This window comes from Erinaceus europaeus, chromosome 20 (assembly GCF_950295315.1).
Source record: "Erinaceus europaeus chromosome 20, mEriEur2.1, whole genome shotgun sequence".
NCBI classification, from domain to species: Eukaryota; Metazoa; Chordata; class Mammalia; order Eulipotyphla; family Erinaceidae; genus Erinaceus; species Erinaceus europaeus.
Genome location: NC_080181.1, coordinates 44,380,343 through 44,401,340, shown reverse-complemented (window position 1 = coordinate 44,401,340; position 20,998 = coordinate 44,380,343). Strand labels below are relative to the sequence as shown.

Genomic DNA, 20,998 nt, shown 5'->3' with positions numbered 1-20,998 from the left:
CGCAAAGCGCAAGGAACGGCGTAAAAATCCCGGTTGGAGTCCCGGCTCCCCACTTGCAGGGGTGTCGCTTCACAAGCGGTGAAGCAGGTCTGCAAATGTCTATCCTTCTTTCCCCCTCTCTGTTTCTTCCCTTCTCTCTCCATTTCTCTCTGTCCTAACAACAACGACATCAATAACAACAACAATAATAACTACAACAACAATGAGAAACAACAAGGGCAACAAAGGGGAAAATAAATAAATATTAAAAAAAAAAAAAAGCGAGTGGGGAGTTTCTGCGCTGCCATTGGCTCTGGAAAGGGGGTGGGCCCGGAACCTCTGCGGGGCGGAACCTTTGCCACCCGGCTCCAGGTTGCATAGGACGATTTGTGGCCCGGTTTCCGGGCGGCTCTCTTCCTCCATGCGTGAGGTTCTTTACCGGTATCGACGACCATGGCTCCCCAGGTCTGGCGTCGAAAGACCCTGGAGCGGTGTTTGAGAGAGGTTGGGAAAGCCACCGAACGACCTGAGTGCTTCCTTACGTAAGTGCGGCCCGGATCTCACATGGACGTGGACAAAACTGGAGTACAGGGAGGGACATGCAGCGGTGATCGCTCTCCCACGTTTCAGATAGTTCCAGCTGTCATTTTGCAGATGTCGAGAGCCGTGTAGATCCATTATCGATGCCCAGATCCCTTCTTAGGGGCCTGCCCACCCCGTCCTTCCTTCTGACTTGATCTGGTTGCCTAGTTCTCTATCCCCTAGAGCACCCAGTGCTTCCCCACGCCCCAGCTCTGCTACGAGCTTGTCGCCTGTCTGTTCACCCGCAGCGATTAATCTTGACGATTGGGACTGTCTTTCACGTCTACCCACCTACAAGCTCTTTGTAATTTGTGAACTTAAAATCTGGCGTCTGACATTGTCTGACTTTGACCTCTTCCTCCAAATCCTTCTCTGTGTCTTAAATTTAGGATGTCCAAAATGAACCGTTGGTTGTACTTTAAAAAAAAAAGTTTATATTTATTTATTTATTTTTTTGCCTCTAGGGTCATTGCTCGGTGCCTGCACTACGAATCCACTACTCCTGGAGGTCATTTCCCCCCCCCCCCCCATTTTGTTGCCCTTGTTGTTATTGTTGCCATTGATGTTGGATAGGACAGAGAGAAATCCAGAGAGGGGGAGAGGACAGACACCTGCAGACCTGCTTCACCACTTGTGAAGCGACCCCTCCTGCTGGTGATGAGCCGGGGGTTGAACTGGGATCCTTATGCTGGTCCTTGCGGCTTTGCGCCGTATGAGTTTAACCCACTGCGCTACCGCCTGACCCCCTAAACCGTTTTTTAAGAGGTATTTATTATTGGATAGTGACCGAGAGAAATTGAGAGGGGAGAGGGAGGTAGAGAGTGAGAGAGAGAAAGACATTTGCAGCCCTGCTTCACCACTTGAGAAGCTTTCCCCCTGCCAGTGGGGACCGTGGGCTTGAACCTGCGTCCTTGAGCACTCTAATATGTGCACTCAACCAGGTGAATCACCACCTGGCCCCTGGTTGTATTTATTTTTTTAATTAAGTAATTATTTTCCCCCTTGTTACCTTTGTTGTCTTATTGTTGTAGTTATTAGGACAGAGAGAAATGGAGAGAGGAGGGGGAGAGGAAGATAGACACCTGCAGACCTGCTTCACCGCCTGTGAGCTTCACCGCCTGTGAAGCGACTTCCCTGCAGGTGGGGAGCCAGGGACTCGAACCAGGATCCTTCCGCCAGTCCTTGAGCTTTGTGCCACATGCGCTTAACCCGCTGCGCTATCGCCCAACTCCCGGTTGTACTCATTTTAGAAAAGGATTTACTTAGGGGCCAAGTGGTGGCGCACCTGGTTGAGTGCCCATGTTACAGTGCATAGGGACCCAGGTTCGAGCCCCCCAGTCCCCACCTGCAGGATGAAAGCTTTTCAAGTGGTGAAGCATGGCTACAGGTGTCTCTCTGTTTCTCTCCCTTTTTATCTCCCGCTTCCCTCTCCATTTCTGGCTTTCTATCTAATAAATAAAAATTAAGAACTTAAAAAAAATTTTTTTTCTTTTCTTTTACCAGAGCACTGCTCAGCTCTGGTTTATGGAGGTGTGGGGGATTGAACCTGGGACTTGAGAGCCCGAAAGTCTCTTTGCATAACCATTATGCTATACCCCCACCCTAAAAACTATTTTTTTTAAATGGATTTACTTAATGCAAAGAGACTTTCATGCCTCAGGCACCAAAATCCCCAGCACCACCATAAGCCAGAGCTAAGCAGTTCTCCGACAAAAATAAGCAAATAAAGTAGAAAACGTAAGAGGATTTATTTATTAATGTAAGTGGGGGGAGAGAGAGAAAGAGGGAGATAAACAAGTAACACCTTGTTGGACTCTCATGGTTGAGAGTCCAATGCTTTACCCACTGTGCCACGTCCCCACTTGGCTCTGTTTACTTCCCTGTACCATCTGCCCTTCCCAGATTTCTTCTCCCAGGGCCTTGCCTACCACCGGCCTTCTTTTATCTTGGTAAATTGTACTTCTGTCTTTGTAATCTTTGTAGTCTTTCCAACACGTAAGCATGCTACTTTCTAATGCCCTTTTCTCAACTATACACCTAATTTATTGATAAGTCCTTCCAGGTCTGTTTCCAGACTATACTATAAATTCCACAATTCACCATAAAATCTGGTGTAACTCTAGCACAGCTGTGTGTCTTTTGCAAGGAAGGCTTCACGAACTTCCTAATCACCCTACCTTCCTTCCTATTCTGTTCTGGGCCATCCTGCCAAATGAATATCATTTTGCCTGTTAAGATGACACCTTCTGATGGCTTCTCTTTATACTTACAATGAAATGGCACATAGCTTCCTCCAAGCCCTAGTAGGTCTCTTCCCTCTGTCTCTAACCTTGCCTTTGGCTTCTTTTTCACCACACTCACTCACACCTCCTTCCCCACATGCTGACCATTCTCCTCAAACTCATCAACCTCATTTCCACCTTAGGTGATTAGTTCTTGTTGTTTCATCTGCCCAGAGGGCATATTTGCTGGGTTTTGTTTGTTTTGCCCCAGGGTTATTAATGGAGCTGGGTGCCCCTGTTCTGGCAGCCATTTTTTTTTTCCATTTTATTATATAGGACAGAGAGACATTGAGAGAGGAGGGGAAGATACAGAGCGAGAAAGAGAGACACATGAAGACCTGCTCAGGGCTTGTGAAGCATCCCCCCTGCAGGTGGGGAGCCAGGGTCTCAAACCCAGATCTTTGTGTGAGTCCTTGTGCCTAGTAGTATGTGCAGTTAACTGGGTGTGCCACCACCCTGACTCCCCAGCTGTTTGTTTGTTTTTTTTTCCTCCAGGGTCATTGCTGGGCTCCGTGCCTGCACCATGAATCCACCGCCTCCTGGAGGCCATTTTTCCCCCTTTTTTGTTGCCCTAGTTGTTGCAGTTTCGTTGCGGTTATTATTGCCATTGTTGACGTTGCTTTGTTGTTGGATAGGACAGAGAGAAATGGAGAGAGGAGGGGAAGACAGAGAGAGAAAGGGGAGAGAAAGATCGTGAAGCGACTCCCCTGCAGGTGGGGAGCCGGGGCTCGAACCGGGATCCTTACACCTGTCCCTGCGCTTTGCGCCACGTGTGCTTAACCCACTGTGTCACCGCCCGACTCCCCCCAGTTGTTTTTTAAGGCTGTTCGTTAGTGTGTGGGTCTCATCTCAAATAATCGCATCCTCAAAAAGGTATTCCCTGACCACTCTTTACAGAAATAATTGTTGATCTTTACTAACGGAATGAGTAGGGTGGAGTAACAGCAGAGTGGAGAATTTAAGATTAAGAATAATATTTAAGATTAAGCACATGGGTCTATAATGGCTTTCTTGCCTACATCTGTATAGCAGGTTTATAATCTACATATAAAACTGACATTTCTTTTAAATTTAAGTTACACAAGAGTTAGGGTTTTTTTTAAAATTTTATTTATTTCAGAGCTTTTTTTTTTTTTTTTTTTTTTTTAGTTGACTATACTTCTAAATCTTATTTAGCATCCTCCATTTGCCCCCTAAATAGGATTCAAGAAGGACTGGCCTCTAACTTCACTTCTTTAACAAAAGTACTTTATGACTTTAACAAAGTTCTGGAGAATGGGAAGGTCCGTGGAAGTCCTTTACGAAAACTGATGATAGATAAATTTGATGATGAACAGATTTGGCAGCAACTGGAATTACAGAATGAACCAGTTTTACAGTACTTCCAGAATGTAGTGAGTGAGGCCATCGACGATGCAGACCTCAGTCTTCTCCCAGAGGATGCTGACCAGGAGTGTGAAGAGGATGGCTCAGAGATGGAAGAGGCCTCAGAAATGGGAGCTGATGGCCAGCAGGACTTCAAACAAGATTTGGAGGAAGAGGAGATGTTAGAACTGAGCGAGAGTGATCCTAGAGGGAACAAGAAAGCTAAAAGCACAAGCAAATCGGATCCACAGGAAAGCCTAGATTTCAGTGATGTGGATTCTGATCTTGACTTCGATATCAGCAAATTGGAACAGCAGAGCAAGGTGCAAAGCCAAAAAGCCAAAACACCCAAAAAGCCCATAGAAAAGTCCGTCGTAGATGACAAATTTTTCAAACTGGCTGAAATGGAAAGCTTTTTAGAAAACATGGAAAAAGAAGAGGAGGGGAAAGATGACAGCGACGAAGAAGATATTGATTTATTTGAAGATCTTGATTCTGATGAAGAGGGACTGTTTGGAGGTCAAAAACGTAAGGTAAAGTTTTGGGAGAGGAAAGACAGTACTTTCCACCTCATATCAAGTATTTCTACTTCTCAAGGAAAGGTTCAGAACTTGCTGGGGTATAAGTGAAGCATTGCTTCAAAGAATGGGAAAGGTAAACTGAAGCCATCATTTCCTTAACACAAAACGCTTGAATTCTGGCTTACTACCATGATCCCACATGTTAGAGATATCCAGACTTTCCATATATATATTCCCCAAGCACTAAAAGAAATAGTAAAAGAAAGGCATTTGTGGGGCCAGGAGGTAGTTTACCTGGTAGAACATTCAACCATGCACAGGGGCTTGGGTCTAAGCTCTGGCCACCCTGTGGGAGCACCATGCAAAGGAGAAAGTTTCGTGAGTGGTGGAGCAGTGCTGTGGTGTGTCTTTCCTTCTGTTTCTCACTTTTTTTTCTTTTTTTTTTTTTAACCAGGCCACTGTTCAGCTTTGTCTTATGGTGGTGTGGGGGATTGAACCCAGGAACCTGGGACTTTAGAGCCTCAAGCATGAGAGTCTGTTTGCATAACCATTATGCTATCTACGCTCTGCCTTGTTTCTCACCTTCTGTCTTGTTCCCCAGGAGTGGTGGAATCCTGCAGACACAAGCCCATGCCAAAAAAAATAGGCTTGCTAACGACAAGGATACTTAAATATTTTATTTTAATTTATTAATGAGAAGGATAGGATGAGAGAGAACCAGACATCACTCTGGCACATGTGCTGCCGGGGATCGAGCTCAGGACTTCATGCTTGAGAGTCCAGCACTATCCACTGCGTCACCTCACAGACCACCTAATATTTTATTTTACTTCTTTGCCACTAGATTATTGTTGGGACTCTGTGTTTGAAGGACAGATCTACTTCCAGCAGCCAAACCCCACCACCACCACCACTTATTTGATAGGACAGAGAGAAATTGAGAAGTGGGAGGGAGATACAGAGGGAGAAAGACATCTGTGGCAGTGTTTCACTGTGTGTGAAGCTTCCCCTCTGCAGGTGGGGCTTAGGAGCTTGAACCTGAAACTTTGTGCTTGGAAGTATGTACATTCAACTGGATGTGCTGCTGTCCCAGAATATTGTACTTTTTCTTATTCATCATAAATGAATCTATACATCCGGAGTCGGGCAGTAGCACAGCGGGTTAAGCGTAGGTGGTGCAAAGCACAAGGACTGGTGTAAGGATCCCGGTTCAAGCCCCCAGCTCCCCACCTGCAAGTGGTGAAGCAGGTCTGCAAGTATCTATCTTTCACTATGATCTAGAATCTTTTAAGGCTTTACAGTAGTGTTATTAGTTAGCAAACATGATAAAGTATTTTTTTCTTCCCAGCCTGAATTAAAGTTTAAATGCTTTTTTTTTTTTTTTTAAATTAAATTTTGAAGGTCTTTTTTTCCCCCCCTATAGTCAGGAAGAAGTTCCAGAAACCTGAAATACAAAGATTTCTTTGACCCAGTTGAAAGTGATGAAGATATAGAAGGTGTTCAAGATGAGCTGGGTTCAAATGAAAATGAAGAAATGGCTGAAGAAGGTGACATTTCTGAAATGTGAGTCCTTTAATCATCCCTGACATTGCCAGCTGGAGCTGTGTAATCATGTATGTCGATTAACTCCCAGTTGTTAAATGAGTGCTTTGAATTAGATCCTCTGCCATCAAATAATAGATGCCTTAGGATCAGATGATTAGAAGAACATCTCTGTATTTAAAAGAACATTACAAGATTGTCTGATGAAGAGGGATACTACTGATCATAGCAATCAAATGGAAAGCACTGATTTATCTGTTGTGCCAATAAGCTATCATTTTAATTCTTTTGTAAAGTGAATTTGTCTCATAGTTCAATGAATAACTTTTTTTTTTTTTATGGCAGACATTTGTGTTTCACTTATGTCATTTGTTCTGTGTACCTTACTAACAAAATTATTTTAGAAGTCCTGGATATTTAGCTCCATTGTGCATATAAAAGAACTTTCACGGGTGGGGGTAGATAGTATAATGGTTATGCCTGGGGCTCCCAAGTCCCAGGTTCAGTCCCCCCACACACAGCCATAAGCCAGAGCTGAGCAGTGCTCTGGTAAAAAGGAGGGGGCTGGGAGAAGAACTTTCATTACTAGTTAACTTATTTCCTGTTTTTTTCCTAATGTGAAGTTGTGTATTTCCTTTTGTATTTGGTTATTACAGGGATGAAGATAGTGACCTTGAAAGTGAAGACAGCAAGCATGGTAAACAGAGTTCAAAAAGAGTAACTTTTGCTTTACCAGATGATGAGGATACAGAAATTGTAAATGTAAAGAAAGATTCTGATGAAATCAAATCCTCTTTCGAGAAAAGACAAGAAAAGGTAAAGATGTTTTTTCTTAGGGGCATGGGATATATATGTGTCGTATGCTTTACATTGGCTTGTTCTAGCCCTCCCCCCCGCCAAGAGAATTGGATCAGTCCAGTTAATTTCGCGGGCCGCTTGGCCCCGCCCCAAGGGACCCTGGGAGAGGGTTCCGGAGTCCGAGAGTTCTTGAGTTCCCCAGTGACCGAGTTCCTGAGTTCCGGAGTTCGAGAGTGCGAGAGTGCGAGAGTTTCTGAGTTCGAGAGTAAGGGAGAGGGTTCCTGAGTTCCAGAGTAAAAGAGAGAGTGCCAGAGAGAGAGAGTTCTTGGGTTCCTGAGTTCGGAGAGTTCTAGAGTTGGAGAGTTCCTGAGTTCAAGAGTAAGAGGGAGTGCTTGCGCCGCCGCAAAGAGACAGCAGAGTTCTGTTTGGTGATTAGTTTGTCTTAGTTTATGAATCGTTGTTCCTGAATAAAGAAATACAGCTTCCCTGCCCAGCCGTTGTCTCCGCGTCTCTGTTCACCACTGCGAAGCTAACTCGGCAAGAGCCGTCCGAAATTTTAACAACAAATGGCGCCCACGTGGACCTGACCTGCGCATCTCTCAGATAAGTAAAGACAATTTGGCTACCTATGCACGATGGCCTTCTCTTCTGCTTGTGAAGAGATCTCCAAAGGCCTCTGCTCTTTCTTCACGAGACTGTTTTGCTGTTTCTGGAACATTTATCTCTGGACCACTCTGTGGTTTCCACTCGCTCGAGCGAACTCAGAACAGCCAGCGGGAAGAGCCAGCGGGCGGGAGGCAAGGCGCGGAGCTGCTGTTTCCACCTGGTCAAACAGCCAGCCAGCCGGCTGCGCCCAGACAACCCCGCGCACCGCGCCAGCAACCCCGCAGCCCCGCAGCCCGCAGGAGGCCTACGCCACCATGCAAGAGCCCGATGCCAGCACGCTAGAGCCCGATGCCAACATGCTGGAGCCCGATGCCAACATGCTGGAGCCTGAGGCCAACATGCTGGAGCCCGATGCCAACATGCTGGAGCCTGAGGCCAGCCCACAGGAGCCGGCTCTCCACCGCGTGCTGCAGGGCACTGGACGCGTGATCCCTCCACGCTGCTCGGCCACTGCGAACAGGGCAGCAGACATGGCAGGGCCATGGGGCAGGGCCGCGGCGGCCTATCATGGCCACCACCCCTGGGCACCTAGGCTCACGCCTTCTGCAAAGATGGCCTGCCTGCCCTCTTTCTATGAATTCTGGAACCATCCCGGGCCTCCCGGACCCCCGGGCTCCCTGCCGAAACTGGGCACACGAGATCTCCAGCCGCCGGTCCGGTCTGAAGACAGACAAGCTGGAGTACGCAGAGATTTGTGCAGAGATCGCAACCTGCAATTCCTAGAAGTGGAGCTGCGCGGGAAGCCACCTCCGGATGGTGAAACCCCCCCCCCCCCCAACAACTAAGACAGTATAGACTTAAATTCGTGTTTAAAATGACATGTCTTCGTAACAAAGGTTTCTCTCCTTGTGTATTAATGACCATGTTTATGTGTATGTTTAAAGTTCGGTAAACAGTAGCTTTAAGGCTAAATTCTTACTAGTCAAAGTTAAATGAAAAAGGTTTTCAATATAATCCTCATAAAGATAAAAATTAACTTACATTTAAAGTCTGAGGTAAAAATTAGTTAACAATCAATATATTTCAACTAAGTTGGTCTAAACAAAAGGTTAAATAGACTTGTTGATATGTAAAACACTACCTTCTCTATTAGAAATGGTAGATCGCACAATGGCTATGCTAATTATTCTCATGCCTGAGGTTTCCTCTCCGGCCCACACCTAGGGTGTGTCTCCATCTTGAATGGGTGTAACAAAAGGTTAAAAGACGTTGTTGATATGTAAAAGTCTCAAATTCCTTCTCTATTAGAAACGTTGGATCGTGCAGTAGATATGCTAATAACAAGTTTTGTTTCATAGTAAGTAAGTTGCAGCCAGCTGCCTGTGGGACCCTAGGCCGTTCCCCACCCCCATGCAATTGCCCGTTGAGGCAAGTAGCCCCCCGAGGCAAGAAATGGTTTTTTTTTCAGATATGGCCCCCTCAGGCCTTCCCTTGGCAACATGCTGGTTTTTGTTATATATGTTTCTGTTCACCCCACACCCTTGATACTGTAGTCATTTAGTTAAAAAGAAAAGGGGGAATTGTCGTATGCTTTACATTGGCTTGTTCTAGCCCTCCCCCCCCCGCCAAGAGAATTGGATCAGTCCAGTTAATTTCGCGGGCCGCTTGGCCCCGCCCCAAGGGACCCTGGGAGAGGGTTCCGGAGTCCGAGAGTTCTTGAGTTCCCCAGTGACCGAGTTCCTGAGTTCCGGAGTTCGAGAGTGCGAGAGTGCGAGAGTTTCTGAGTTCGAGAGTAAGGGAGAGGGTTCCTGAGTTCCAGAGTAAAAGAGAGAGTGCCAGAGAGAGAGAGTTCTTGGGTTCCTGAGTTCGGAGAGTTCTAGAGTTGGAGAGTTCCTGAGTTCAAGAGTAAGAGGGAGTGCTTGCGCCGCCGCAAAGAGACAGCAGAGTTCTGTTTGGTGATTAGTTTGTCTTAGTTTATGAATCGTTGTTCCTGAATAAAGAAATACAGCTTCCCTGCCCAGCCGTTGTCTCCGCGTCTCTGTTCACCACTGCGAAGCTAACTCGGCAAGAGCCGTCCGAAATTTTAACAACATATGTGTGTGTGTGTGTGTGTGTGTGTGTGTGTGTGTGTGTGTGTGTATACCTGTTAACCATCCTTTAAAAAGGTAAAACAGGCTGGGGAGACAGCATAATGGTTCTGCAAAAGGCCAGTGTTATGATCCCCAGCACTACCATAAGCCAGAGCTGAGCATATTCTGGTCTCCCTTTCTCTGTATTTCTCTCTCATTACAAATAAATAAAATGTTAAAAGAGGGAATTGGGTGGTAGTGCAGCGGGTTAAGCGCAGGTGGCACAAAGCGCAGGGACCAGCATAAGGATCCCAGTTCAAGCCCTGGCTCCCCACCTGCAGGGGAGTCGCTTCACAGGCGGTGAAGCAGGTCTGCAGGTGTCTGTCTTTCTCTCCTCTTCTCTGTCTACCCCCCCCTCCATTTCTATCCAACAATGACAACTACAACAAGGGCGACAAAAGGGAATAAATATTTAAAAAAAAATGAAAAAATAAAATGTTTAAAGAAAAAGGTCAAGGTGTCCGAAACAATTGTTTTATAGAACATCCTGCTTTCACATTATTATTAGTCACCTTTACACAGCTGTAGGCCTAATTTTCTCTCCTAAATGAATGACTTACTCCTTTTGTTTTCTTTCATAGATGAATGAAAAAATTGCATCCTTAGAAAAGGAGCTGTTAGAAAAAAAACCCTGGCAGCTGCAAGGAGAGGTGACAGCACAAAAGCGACCGGAGAACAGCCTCCTGGAGGAGACCCTGCACTTTGACCATGCCGTGCGCATGGGTATGTGTGTCCACTCCCCTTTGCTGCCTTCTTTGTGTTTCTAGTCCATAGACAGATTGGCGGGGGGTGGATTTTCTTTTTTAATTGCCACCAGGGCTATTGTTGGGGCTAAGTGCCAGCCATATGAATCCACTGCTCCTGGTGGCCATTTTTTCCTTTTTTTCTTTCTAATTTTTATTAGCTAGGATAGAGAAAAATTGAGAGGTGACAGGATGGATAGAAAGAGGGAGAGAAAAACAAGACACCTGCAGTCCTGCTTCACTGCTCGTGAAGTGGACCCCCTACAGGTGGGAAGTGGACTCACACCTGAGTCCTTGTACTCAGTGATATGTGTGCTTAACTGGGTGTCCCACCACCTGCCCCCCTTACTTATTGTAATTATGATAGAGAGAGAAACAGGAGGAGAGATGGGGAGAGAGAGAAAGAGAAACACCTGCAGCAGTGTTCCACCACTTGTAAAGCCTCCTGCCTTGTGGGTGGGAACTGGGGGCTTCAACCTGGATCCTCACACATGGTATAGCTTGTGCACTTTACCAGGTGTGCCATTGCCTAGCACCTCTTCAATTTTTTATTAAACACACTTGCAAACATACAAGAAAGTTGGATAAACAAGACAGCAACCATGTATGCCATTCAGCCCGGTCCTCTACTTCTAACATTTCTCTGTCCTTGCTCTCTCTCCCCAATGTGTATTGTTTTTCCTTAGCGCCTGTGATCACAGAGGAAACCACCCTTCAACTCGAAGATATCATTAAGCAGAGGATAAAAGATCAGGTCAGTATGACTGGATTTAACTTGAATTTAAAAATCTGAAAGAATTTTTGGAAATAATATTGGGGGAGTACCCAAAATATTGTCTTTTGTTTTCATGGACATTTTATTTGTACTATTCTTCATGTAAGCCTTAAGTCTCAAATTAAGATTCTTATAAGCTTTTGTTGTGAAACACTGCCTGGGGAAAAAAAAAGTAGCCAGCACCATCTCCAACCTCCCCACAGATTTGCTGGGCAGTGTGAGATGAAGGGCGGTGGGTGTGGTGACTAGTGTGGGATTTGCTGTAGTCACAGCCAGGATCCTTGGTCTAGACACAGTGTCTGGTGTAATAGGTAAAGGGCCTAGTATTCTTTCAATATTAAAAAGCTATTAAATAGGTTTAGTTTGAGAATTGGCCTTATTTTGTAAACCTAGACTAAAATGTGAGTATGTGCAATAAGTGACATATACAGTAAAAATAAAATAAAAGTGGCATGTACAATAAGAGATGACTTTTGTGGTCTGGGAGGTGGTGCAGTAATAAAGCTTTGGACTCTCAAGCATGAGGTCCCGAGTTTGATCCCCGGCAGCACATGTGCCAGAGTGATATCTGGTTCTTTCTCCTCCTATCTCTCTCATAAATAAAATAAATAAATAAATAAATAAATAAGTAATGATGGCTTTTATCATGTATTTGCTTAGACATTTGTGCTTGAATGGGGTTGAAAGCTGAGGACTGTGCTATGGAAGGTAGAAAAGTGGATGAAAGCTGAGGACTGTGCTATGGAAGGTAGAAAAGTGGATAAAACCTTAGATTCTCAAGGATAAAGTTATGAGTTTAATTCCTGGCAGCACCTGTTCTGGTGATGCTTTAGTGTGTTTTTCTCCCCCACCTCCCCCCTCTCTCTTCTCCCCTGTCTTTCTTGTTCTTTACTAAATGAAATCTTTAAAAGAAAAAAGGTGTGGGGTGGGGGGTGGTGCACCTGCTTAAGCACACACATTACTATGTGCAAGGACCTGGGTTCAAATCTCCATTCCCCACTTGCAGGGGGAAAAGCTTTGTGAGTGGTGAAGCAGGGCTGCAGGCGTCTCTTTCTCTCTCCCTAGCTCTTCCTTCCCTCTTGATTTCTGGCTGTCTTTATCCAATAAATAAAGATATTAAAAAAAAAAAAGGTGAGTACTGTGAAGCAATGAAAACTTATAAAACAAGATAAACTTTTGGATAGTGTCTGGACTTCTAAATGTTATAAAATGATGGGGAAGTGTGGAACATTTAATAAAAAAAAAAAAAAAAAAGGTACTGCTGTTAAGACCTTTGCATTTATTGTCACTTGAACAGCCATCAGAAAAGAAGGAAAATTTCATCAAAATAATTTTTTTCTTGCTGCAGTTTTCTTACTCTGCAGTGACAATAAATATTCCAGAAAATTCTAGTGTTCCAAGTGTCTCTCTCTGACTCCTCCTCTCTATCTCCCCCTTCCCCCTCAATTTCTCTCTGTCCTATCAAGTAAAAGAAATAAAATTTTAAAAAATATTAGTTTTGTTTATTTGGATTTCATGTGCCACTCATATTCCAGGCTTGGGATGATGTAGTACGTAAAGAAAAACCTAAAGAAGATGCATTTGAATATAAAAAGCGGTTAACATTAGACCACGAGAAGAGTAAATTGAGCCTTGCTGAGATTTATGAGCAGGAGTACATCAAACTCAACCAGGTAAGGAAGTAACTATTATGTCATGTAGAGACCAGTTCCATCAGCTCTACTGGAAGTGTTGTAGTTCACGGAACACAGGAATCTTGAGCTCTTTAGTCTCCCTTTAAATGTATAATAGATCAAGCTTGGGGGCCAGGCTGGGTGGTGGTACAGCTGGTTAAGCACACATTACCATGCACAGGGGCCTGGGTCCAGCCCCTCACCCCCCACCTGCAAGGGGGAAGCATCAGAAGTGGTGAACCGAATACTGCAGGAGTCTGTCCCATCAAATAAAGGAAAAAATAAAAGAGTGAGCATGCTAGAAATGGAGAGACTGTAGCCAAGGACTATTGGAATCAGACTTTGGTCACCGGCTACTTTTACAACTAGTTTTGAATTTTACAGCACTTATTACAGTACAACTAAAATGTATACGTTTTCATTAATGATTCTGAAACTCTTAATATAGCTTTAAAAGATCTGGGGTGAGGGAGACAGCATAATAGTCATGCAGAGAGACTCTCATGTCTGAGGTTCTGAAATCCCAGGTTCAATCTCCTCTACCACTGGGCAGTGCTCTGGTGGAGGAAAATTATCTGAATGTTTTTTCAGATACTTAGGGCTGGTGGAATTGTTTTTATATAGATTCTTTTAAAAATGTTTCTGGTTAAATAACAAAACAAACTAGCAATTTCCAAAAGCTTTTTTGGGATTGAGCGATAACTCACATGATTAACAGATAACCTCCACTGTTCTTCTGTGTGATTTGTTAATCATCCCAGTAAGACTAGCTTAGTTTTTGTTTGTCTTTTCCACAGTATTACACAGCTCTAACTTTCAGTGATGTGGGGATTGGACCTGCGATTTCAGAGCTTCAGACATGCAGACATGGAAGCCTTTTGCAGAACCATTATGCTGGCTTCCCTGCCCAAGAATAGCTTAGTTTTTTTTTTTTTAATTGATAAAATGGAAATATTGACAGGACTGTAGGGTAAGAGCGGTACATTTCCACACAGTGCCCACTCCCAGAGTTCCATATCCAATCCCTTCCCTTGATAGTTTCCTTATTCTTTATCCCTCTGGGAGCATGGACCCAGGATCCATTATGGGGTGCAGAAGGTGGAAGATTTGGCTTCTGTAATTGCTTCTCCACTGAACATGGGTGTTGGCAAGTTGATCCGTACTCCCAGCCTGTCTCTCCCATTCCCTAGTGGGGCGGGGCTCCAAGACACATGGTGAGGTTGTTTACCCAGGGAAGTCAGATTGGCACCATGGTATTAACTGGAACCTGGTGACCAAACAAGAGTTAAGAAATAAAGCATAGTGATCTGGGAGGTGGCGCAGTGGATAAAGCGTTGGATTCTCAACTATGAGGTCTTGAGTTCGGTCCCCGGCAACACATGTACTAGAGTGATGTCTGGTTCTTTCTCTCCTCCTGTCTTTCTCATGAATAAATAAATAAATTCTAAAATATATATATATATATATAGCAGAACAAGTTATTGATTAATCATGAACCTAAAGGCAAGAATATTGCAGATGAAGATTTGGGGTCTCCATTTTGGAAAAAGCTAGTAGATCTATTTTAGGTATATTCCAAGGGGCCCATGACTTTACTAGTTTTTTCCTGTGCCTGACATCTAATATGCAGGTGGACCCAGGTTATTGTCTGGGGAAATGGTGTCATAGTTGGAAAAAGGAATAGCTTAGTTTTTAATGAGAATTAAATACAAGTTTTGGGGAGCTATGTGGGGCACACCCGACAGAGGGCACCTGTCACCACAAGTTCTAAACATTAGTGGTAATGGTTGTTGTATGTATACTTTGGCAGTCACTAGTGCTGCCTTGGTATTGTTCACTTTGATTTTTGTCTTGAGATGTTTCTAGCTGAAGCCTGGAAGATGAGATGGGGATAACCTCATAACCCTTCCAGATTTTGTCCTCTGTTGCTTAATCTGATGTTGTTGAATTTATTTTCCACAGCAAAAAGCAGAAGAAGAGGAGAATCCTCAGCATGTAGAAATTCAGAAGATGATGGATTCCCTCTTCTTAAAATTAGATGCCCTCTCCAACTTTCACTTCATCCCTAAACCGGTGAGTCTACTAACGTTTCAGTGAGCAAATGCTACCAGAGTGACCTTAGTTCTTGGAGCTTTTGTGAGATTGACTTTATTTGGTTTCAGGATGTAGAACACCTGGCATTGCTGGGGAAACAGCATAATGGTTATGCAAAAAGCCGTTCATGCCTGAGGTACCAAAGGTCCCAGGTTCAATCCCCAGTACCACCATAAACCAGAGCTGAGCAGTGCTCTGGTAAAATAAACAAATAAATAACATTATTAAAAAAGAAGAACATTTTGCATTCCTGATAAATCACAGGCAAAGCCTCTTGTGTGGAAGCTCATGCCTGGCAAAGGGACCTGTTATTCTCTCTCTGCCTTTTTGTATTTTTGTCTGAAAAAGTAATCTTGAACTGATAATTGTGTGTGTGTGTGGGGGGGGAGAATGTGTATTTGTGTCTCCAATTATCTACTTATTTCAATTTATTTACTTCTCTAAAACCAGGTTATTTACTCAGAGAGAAGGAGAGACATTATAGCAATGGGATCTTTCTTTTTTCCTTTTTGCCTCCAGGATTATTGCTGGGGCTTCGTGACTACACTACAAATCCACTGCTCCTGAGAGCCATTTTTCCCATTTTTGTTGCCCTTGTTGTTACTCTTGTTGTTGTCATTATTATTGTTGTCGTTGTTGTTGTTGGATAGGACAGAGAAATTGAAAGAGGAGGGGAGACAGAGATGGGGAGAGAAAGACAGACCTGCTTCACCACTGGTGAAGTGACCCCCTGCATGTGGGGAGCCAGGGGCTTGAACTGGGATCCTTACGCTCTTTGTGCTTCAGGCCATGTGTGCTTAACCCGTTGTGCTAGCACCCTAACCCCCACAATGAGATCTTTCCCAGTTGCTGTGGCACTCTTGTGTGATATCTGGGTTCAAACCTGAGCTATGTCTCCTGTCTTACATGTAATGGTTTACTTTCGGGGTGTCTCTCTCCTTCTCCGGCAGGGTGGCCTCCAGGGGAAAGGTAACGGGCTGGTTCTTTCTCGCTCACGACAGGGGTGACACGAAGTAAAAGACACCAGGGGACTCTTAGCGTGAATCTAGAATCTGAGTCCTTAGAGTCCCAGAATCCTAGAGTCCGTTTATTAGCAAAATTGACATGAGTTAAATAGAAAAGCAATGGAGGTAATTATTGTTGAAATATGACAGAAATTACAGGTTTCTTAACAGTCAGCATGCCCCCAAGGTAGGGGGTTGGTATGACAGGAATTGATGAGATACAAAACAGTTATTTTCCATGACACAAGCAACTTAATTATCCAAAGCTATCTGAGAGAAGCATAGGGGTTAAATCCGTAGGGTGAGACAGAAAGAAGATGAATATCAAAAGGCCATATAGTTTGGAATTTCTCTTGTCTGGGGTCTGAGGTGTGTGATGAAGTGTGAGATAAGGTGTGTTCTTCTGTGATCAGAAGGTGACTTTGAATAAGTGAATCTGCGGCCATGTGGCCTGTGGTTAATGGAGGGAAGTACTGGGGTATCTGTGGGCCTGAGAGTCAAGAAGGAAAGAACCAAGTCTGAGTTTCCCCCCTTAGGCTCACCTCGGTTGAGAGAGACTTACCAAGAGGTTATCTTCTCAGACCTCCATCCAAAGATGGGGGTGGTTCTCCCTAAGCTCTATCAGGCTCACACATGTTCCCAACAGTTTACAAGTCATTCTTTTTCCTCTACAAAAATTGAAGAATTTCTGATATAGGTTCCCTTGATGCCTACTTGCTTGCTTGCTTTCTTAGGTTCTTTCTTTCCCCTTCCTAACTTCCTTCCTTTCCCTAGAGCACTGCCCAGTCTGACTTATGATGGTGCCAGGGGTTAGACCTGAACCTCGAAACCTTGACCATAAACGTCCTTTTGCACTTTGCTGTCTCTCCTGTTTCCCATGCCATCTCCATAGTTACTAAATTCACAATTGAGATATTTTATATTCAGGCTGCTTCTGACTTCCTGTTGAATGTGTTGTCTCTTCTAGCCTGTTCCAGAAATTAAAGTTGTGTCAAATCTGCCAGCCATAACCATGGAAGAAGTTGCCCCAGTGAGTGTTAGTGATGCCACTCTTTTGGCCCCAGAAGAAGTCAAGGTAAGAAGCCAGTGGTGAATGTTAACTGTCTGATTGTCAGTGAATTACTTGCATTGCTAGATCCTTTTTTTACTTAATCTCATTTTTCTTGAGTTGATTGTTTTCATCCTAATGTGGCTCAGCCATTTTCAAGTATAATCAAATGAATAATGCAACTCCAACACCAATTTTCTATAATGAAGCATTAGTATGAGGTAGATAGGGTAATTGTTATAAAAACTATCTGTAAATATTCAACATTAGTATTTTGGTTTTGCCCAATTTGAATAGTAATATTAACTTGAAAACCGGTTGCATACTACCAACCTTTCACTGTCAGGATTCCCCCATTATTTTGCCCTTTCAGTGCTTATTCTGATGAAATCCAGGTCTAGAATAGAGCATTTCTTAATGGGTGGGGTGAACATACCACATACAGGTGGCCCCTGCCTCACATAGTAATAATGGTTTCTCCTGGAGCACTCCCCTTCCCCCCCCTCCCGTCTTGTAGCTCTGCTCCCCCTTCTTCTCCCTTGCTTTGCTACATCCTTTTCTTCAAGAGCCTAGCTCTCAGATGACAGCCCAGGATGAATAGATAGGCAGCCAGGAGAATGGAGAGAAGGAAAGAAGACGCATCACTGAGTAGATAATTCTCTTCTATCTCAGGGGACTTCCGCCATTAGCCCAGTAACCCTCTTCCGCCATTAGCCCAAAAGTCAGGGGACTTCCGCCATTAGCCCAGTAACCCTCTTCCGCCATTACCCCAAAGCCCTGCTGGAATCTCATGAAACAGGACCAGCTTTCTGTTATTTATTTATTATTTATTATTTTTTTTGCTACCAGGGTTATTGCTGTTGCTCCTTGTCAGCACTACAGATTTCACTGCTGGAGCTCATTTTTTCCTTTTTTTTCTTTTTCTTTTTTTTCTTTTTTCCTATTTAATAGGGCAGAGAGAATTTGAGGTGGGGGGTGGAGATAGGGACAAAGGTAAACACCTGCAGACCTGGTTCACCATTCACAAAGCATCCCCCGTCAGGTGAGGAGCAGGGGCTCGAACCCATGTCCTTAAACATGGTGATATATGCACTCAAGTAGGTGTTACTGCTTGACCCCAGGGACCAGCTTTCTTATGAGGGTTAGCTCGACAGCCCAACCTCCAGGCTGCTTTTGTGAAAGCTGAATCTTAGTTCAAAGCCATCATCACAGCTGTTCTGTCCAAGGAGGCATTCCAGCTTTTAAAGAGCTGCCTCACTGGGAGGAGGTGCAGTGGCTATAGTGTTGATTTCTCAAGTATGAGATCCCAACCTCGATCCCCGGCATCATATGTGCCAGAGTGATACTCTGGTTCACAAAGCTCTTTGTAACCCAGGCAGAGGTTGTTTGTTCTGCATGCTTCCATGAGGCCACAGACAGTCCACTGGTCACATTCCATAGATGCAATTCTCTTTCAGTTCCCTGAATTGTATATTGAAATTAACTACTCTACTGCTGGTGATTTTTTTTTTCTTTTTAAACAGGAAAAAAATAAAGCGGGAGATGTGAAAACCGACGCCGAGAAAACAGCTACAGACAAGAAACGAGAACGGAGGAAAAAGAAGTACCAGAAACATTTGAAGCTCAAGGAGAAAGAAAAGCGAAGGAGACTGCTTGAGAAGAACAGCCCTGACCAGGTGGGGAAGTATAGCAAAGCAGTGGCTTCAGAGAAGCTGAAACAGCTAACCCGAACAGGCAAAGCTGCGCTCTTAAAGGTAAGGGTGTGGCCAGGAAACTGCTGGAAAGCCTTTGTGGGGAAGGGGTGGTGGCGTCTCTCAGTGTGGTGACTACATCAGCCAGTGCCCCCCACGTCGGGGTGGACAGGCTGCAGGTGACCTTGAAAGTTTTGGTTCACTGGCCGCAATTTTCCCCCCCCCCTCTTTAGTTACACAAACATTGTAGCAGCAATAGATTGTACTCAGTGCCTCCCAGTTGGGGTGACCCACCCCCCATAATCTCTTCTAGTTCTTTTTCACATTTTTAAATTTACCATTGTGAACACTGGATAATATTTATTTATTTATTTATTCTCTTTTGTTGCCCTTGTTTTATTGTTGTAGTTATTATTGTTATTGATGTCATTGTTGGATAGGAGGACAGAGAGAAATGGAGAGGGGAGGGGAAGACAGAGAGGGGGAGAGAAAGATAAGACACCTGCAGATCTGCTTCTCCACTCGTGAAGTGACTCCCCTGCAGGTGGAGAGCCGGGGGCTCAAACCGGGATCCTTATTCAGGCCCTTGCGCTTTGCGCCATGTGCACTTAGCCCTCTGCGAATTCCCTTTTGTTGCCCTTGCTTTTTTTAATTTTTTTTTTTTTATTGCTGTAGTTATTGATGTTGTTACTGATGTCATTGTTGGATAGAATAGAGAGAAATGGAGAGAGGAGGTGAAGACAGAGGGGGAGAGAAAGATAGACACCTGCAGACCTGCTTCCCCAGTTGTGAAGCAACCCCCCTGCAGGTGGGGAGTCCGGGGCTCAAACTGGGATCCTTATGCTGGTCCTTGTTCCTTGCTCTTTGTGCCACATGCACTTTACTGACTGTGCTACCACCTGGCTCCTAATTGGATAGTTTTTTTTAAAAAAGATTTTTGTAACATGACCTTGTATTGTTTTTTAATTCCAGGATGAAGGAAAAGACAAAGCCCTGAAGTCATCACAGGCATTCTTCTCTAAGTTGCAAGACCAAGTAAAAATGCAAATCAGCGAGGCAAAGAAAACAGAAAAGAAAAAGAAGAAAAAACAGAATATTTCTGTGCATAAATTAAAGCTGTAATGTATTTTGAACATAATGTAAATATGGACATGTAAACTTACATTCTTTCACTAGTCTGTTTTATGTGCTGCCAGGGATTGAACTCTGGACCTCATGTTTGAGAGTCCAACACTTTAGCCACTGTGCCACCTTCTGGATCACTACTAGTCTGTTTTATAATAAAACTTTTGAGAACTTTTCTTTGCATAGATGCAGAGAATTCCATAGTTGGAAAAGACAAACTTCAAACTGTCTTTAGAAAGTCCTGTCTTGGGCTAGGGGGAGATAGCAGTAGTGGTTTTGCAAAAAGATTTTCAGGTTCCAAGGTCTCAGTTTGAATCCTCAGCACCGCCATAAGCCAGACCTGAGCAGTGTTCTGGAAAAATAAATAAACAAATCCTATCTCACTTGCTGTAGGCATGAGGCGGAATCTAGGCCCAAGCCCTTCCCCACCGTGCCTTTCTTAGTTTTCACACTATAACTACAGAGTAGAGTGTGACCAGAGACCCTGTGACCAGAATGTGGGGGGGAGGGGGAGAGTTCAACTTCACCTCAGTATCTTCCCCCAAAGGTTGAAATCTGTGTATAAAATTTGAGTCCCAGGGGCCAGGCAGTGGTACACCTGGTTAAGCATGAACTATAGTGTGCAAGGACCCGGGTTCAAGCCCCTGGTCCCCACCTGCAGGAGGAAAGCTTCACGAGTGGTGAAGTAGGGCTTGCAGGTGTTTCTCTGTCTCTTTTCCTCTCTATCCCCCTCTCAATTTCTCTGTCTCCAATAATAAGCAAAAAATAAAAATAAAATAAATGTTGAGTCCCACAAACTTCCTAATAGTGTACTGTTGAGAAGCTTTACTGAGGGGCCACATGCTGGCTCACCTGGTACAGCACATGTTTCCATGCTTAAGGCCAGGTTCAAGTCCCTGGTCCCCACCTGTGAGAGGCAGAGGAAGCTTCACGATAGTTGAGCAATGTTGTAGGTGTTTATCTGTCTCTGACCTGTTATCAAAAAGCAAATAAATGGAGGGAAAATAATGGCTTTCAGGAACTGAGGGAGTCATACATACA

General features: G+C 44.3%; 1 protein-coding gene across 1 annotated transcript; it reads left to right on the top strand.

Moving 5' to 3' along the window:
* The first annotated feature begins 364 nt into the window (after positions 1-364).
* On the top strand, positions 365-20,734 carry MPHOSPH10 (M-phase phosphoprotein 10). The gene is made up of 11 exons (XM_007520673.3): positions 365-521; positions 4,045-4,741; positions 6,153-6,292; positions 6,928-7,087; positions 10,386-10,527; positions 11,234-11,301; positions 12,858-12,995; positions 14,958-15,068; positions 17,061-17,168; positions 18,665-18,895; positions 19,805-20,734. The coding sequence occupies exons 1-11, from the start codon at positions 433-435 to the stop codon at positions 19,952-19,954; spliced, it is 2,034 nt and encodes a 677-aa protein (XP_007520735.2). The 5' UTR covers positions 365-432; the 3' UTR covers positions 19,955-20,734.
* Positions 20,735-20,998: the final 264 nt, after the last annotated feature.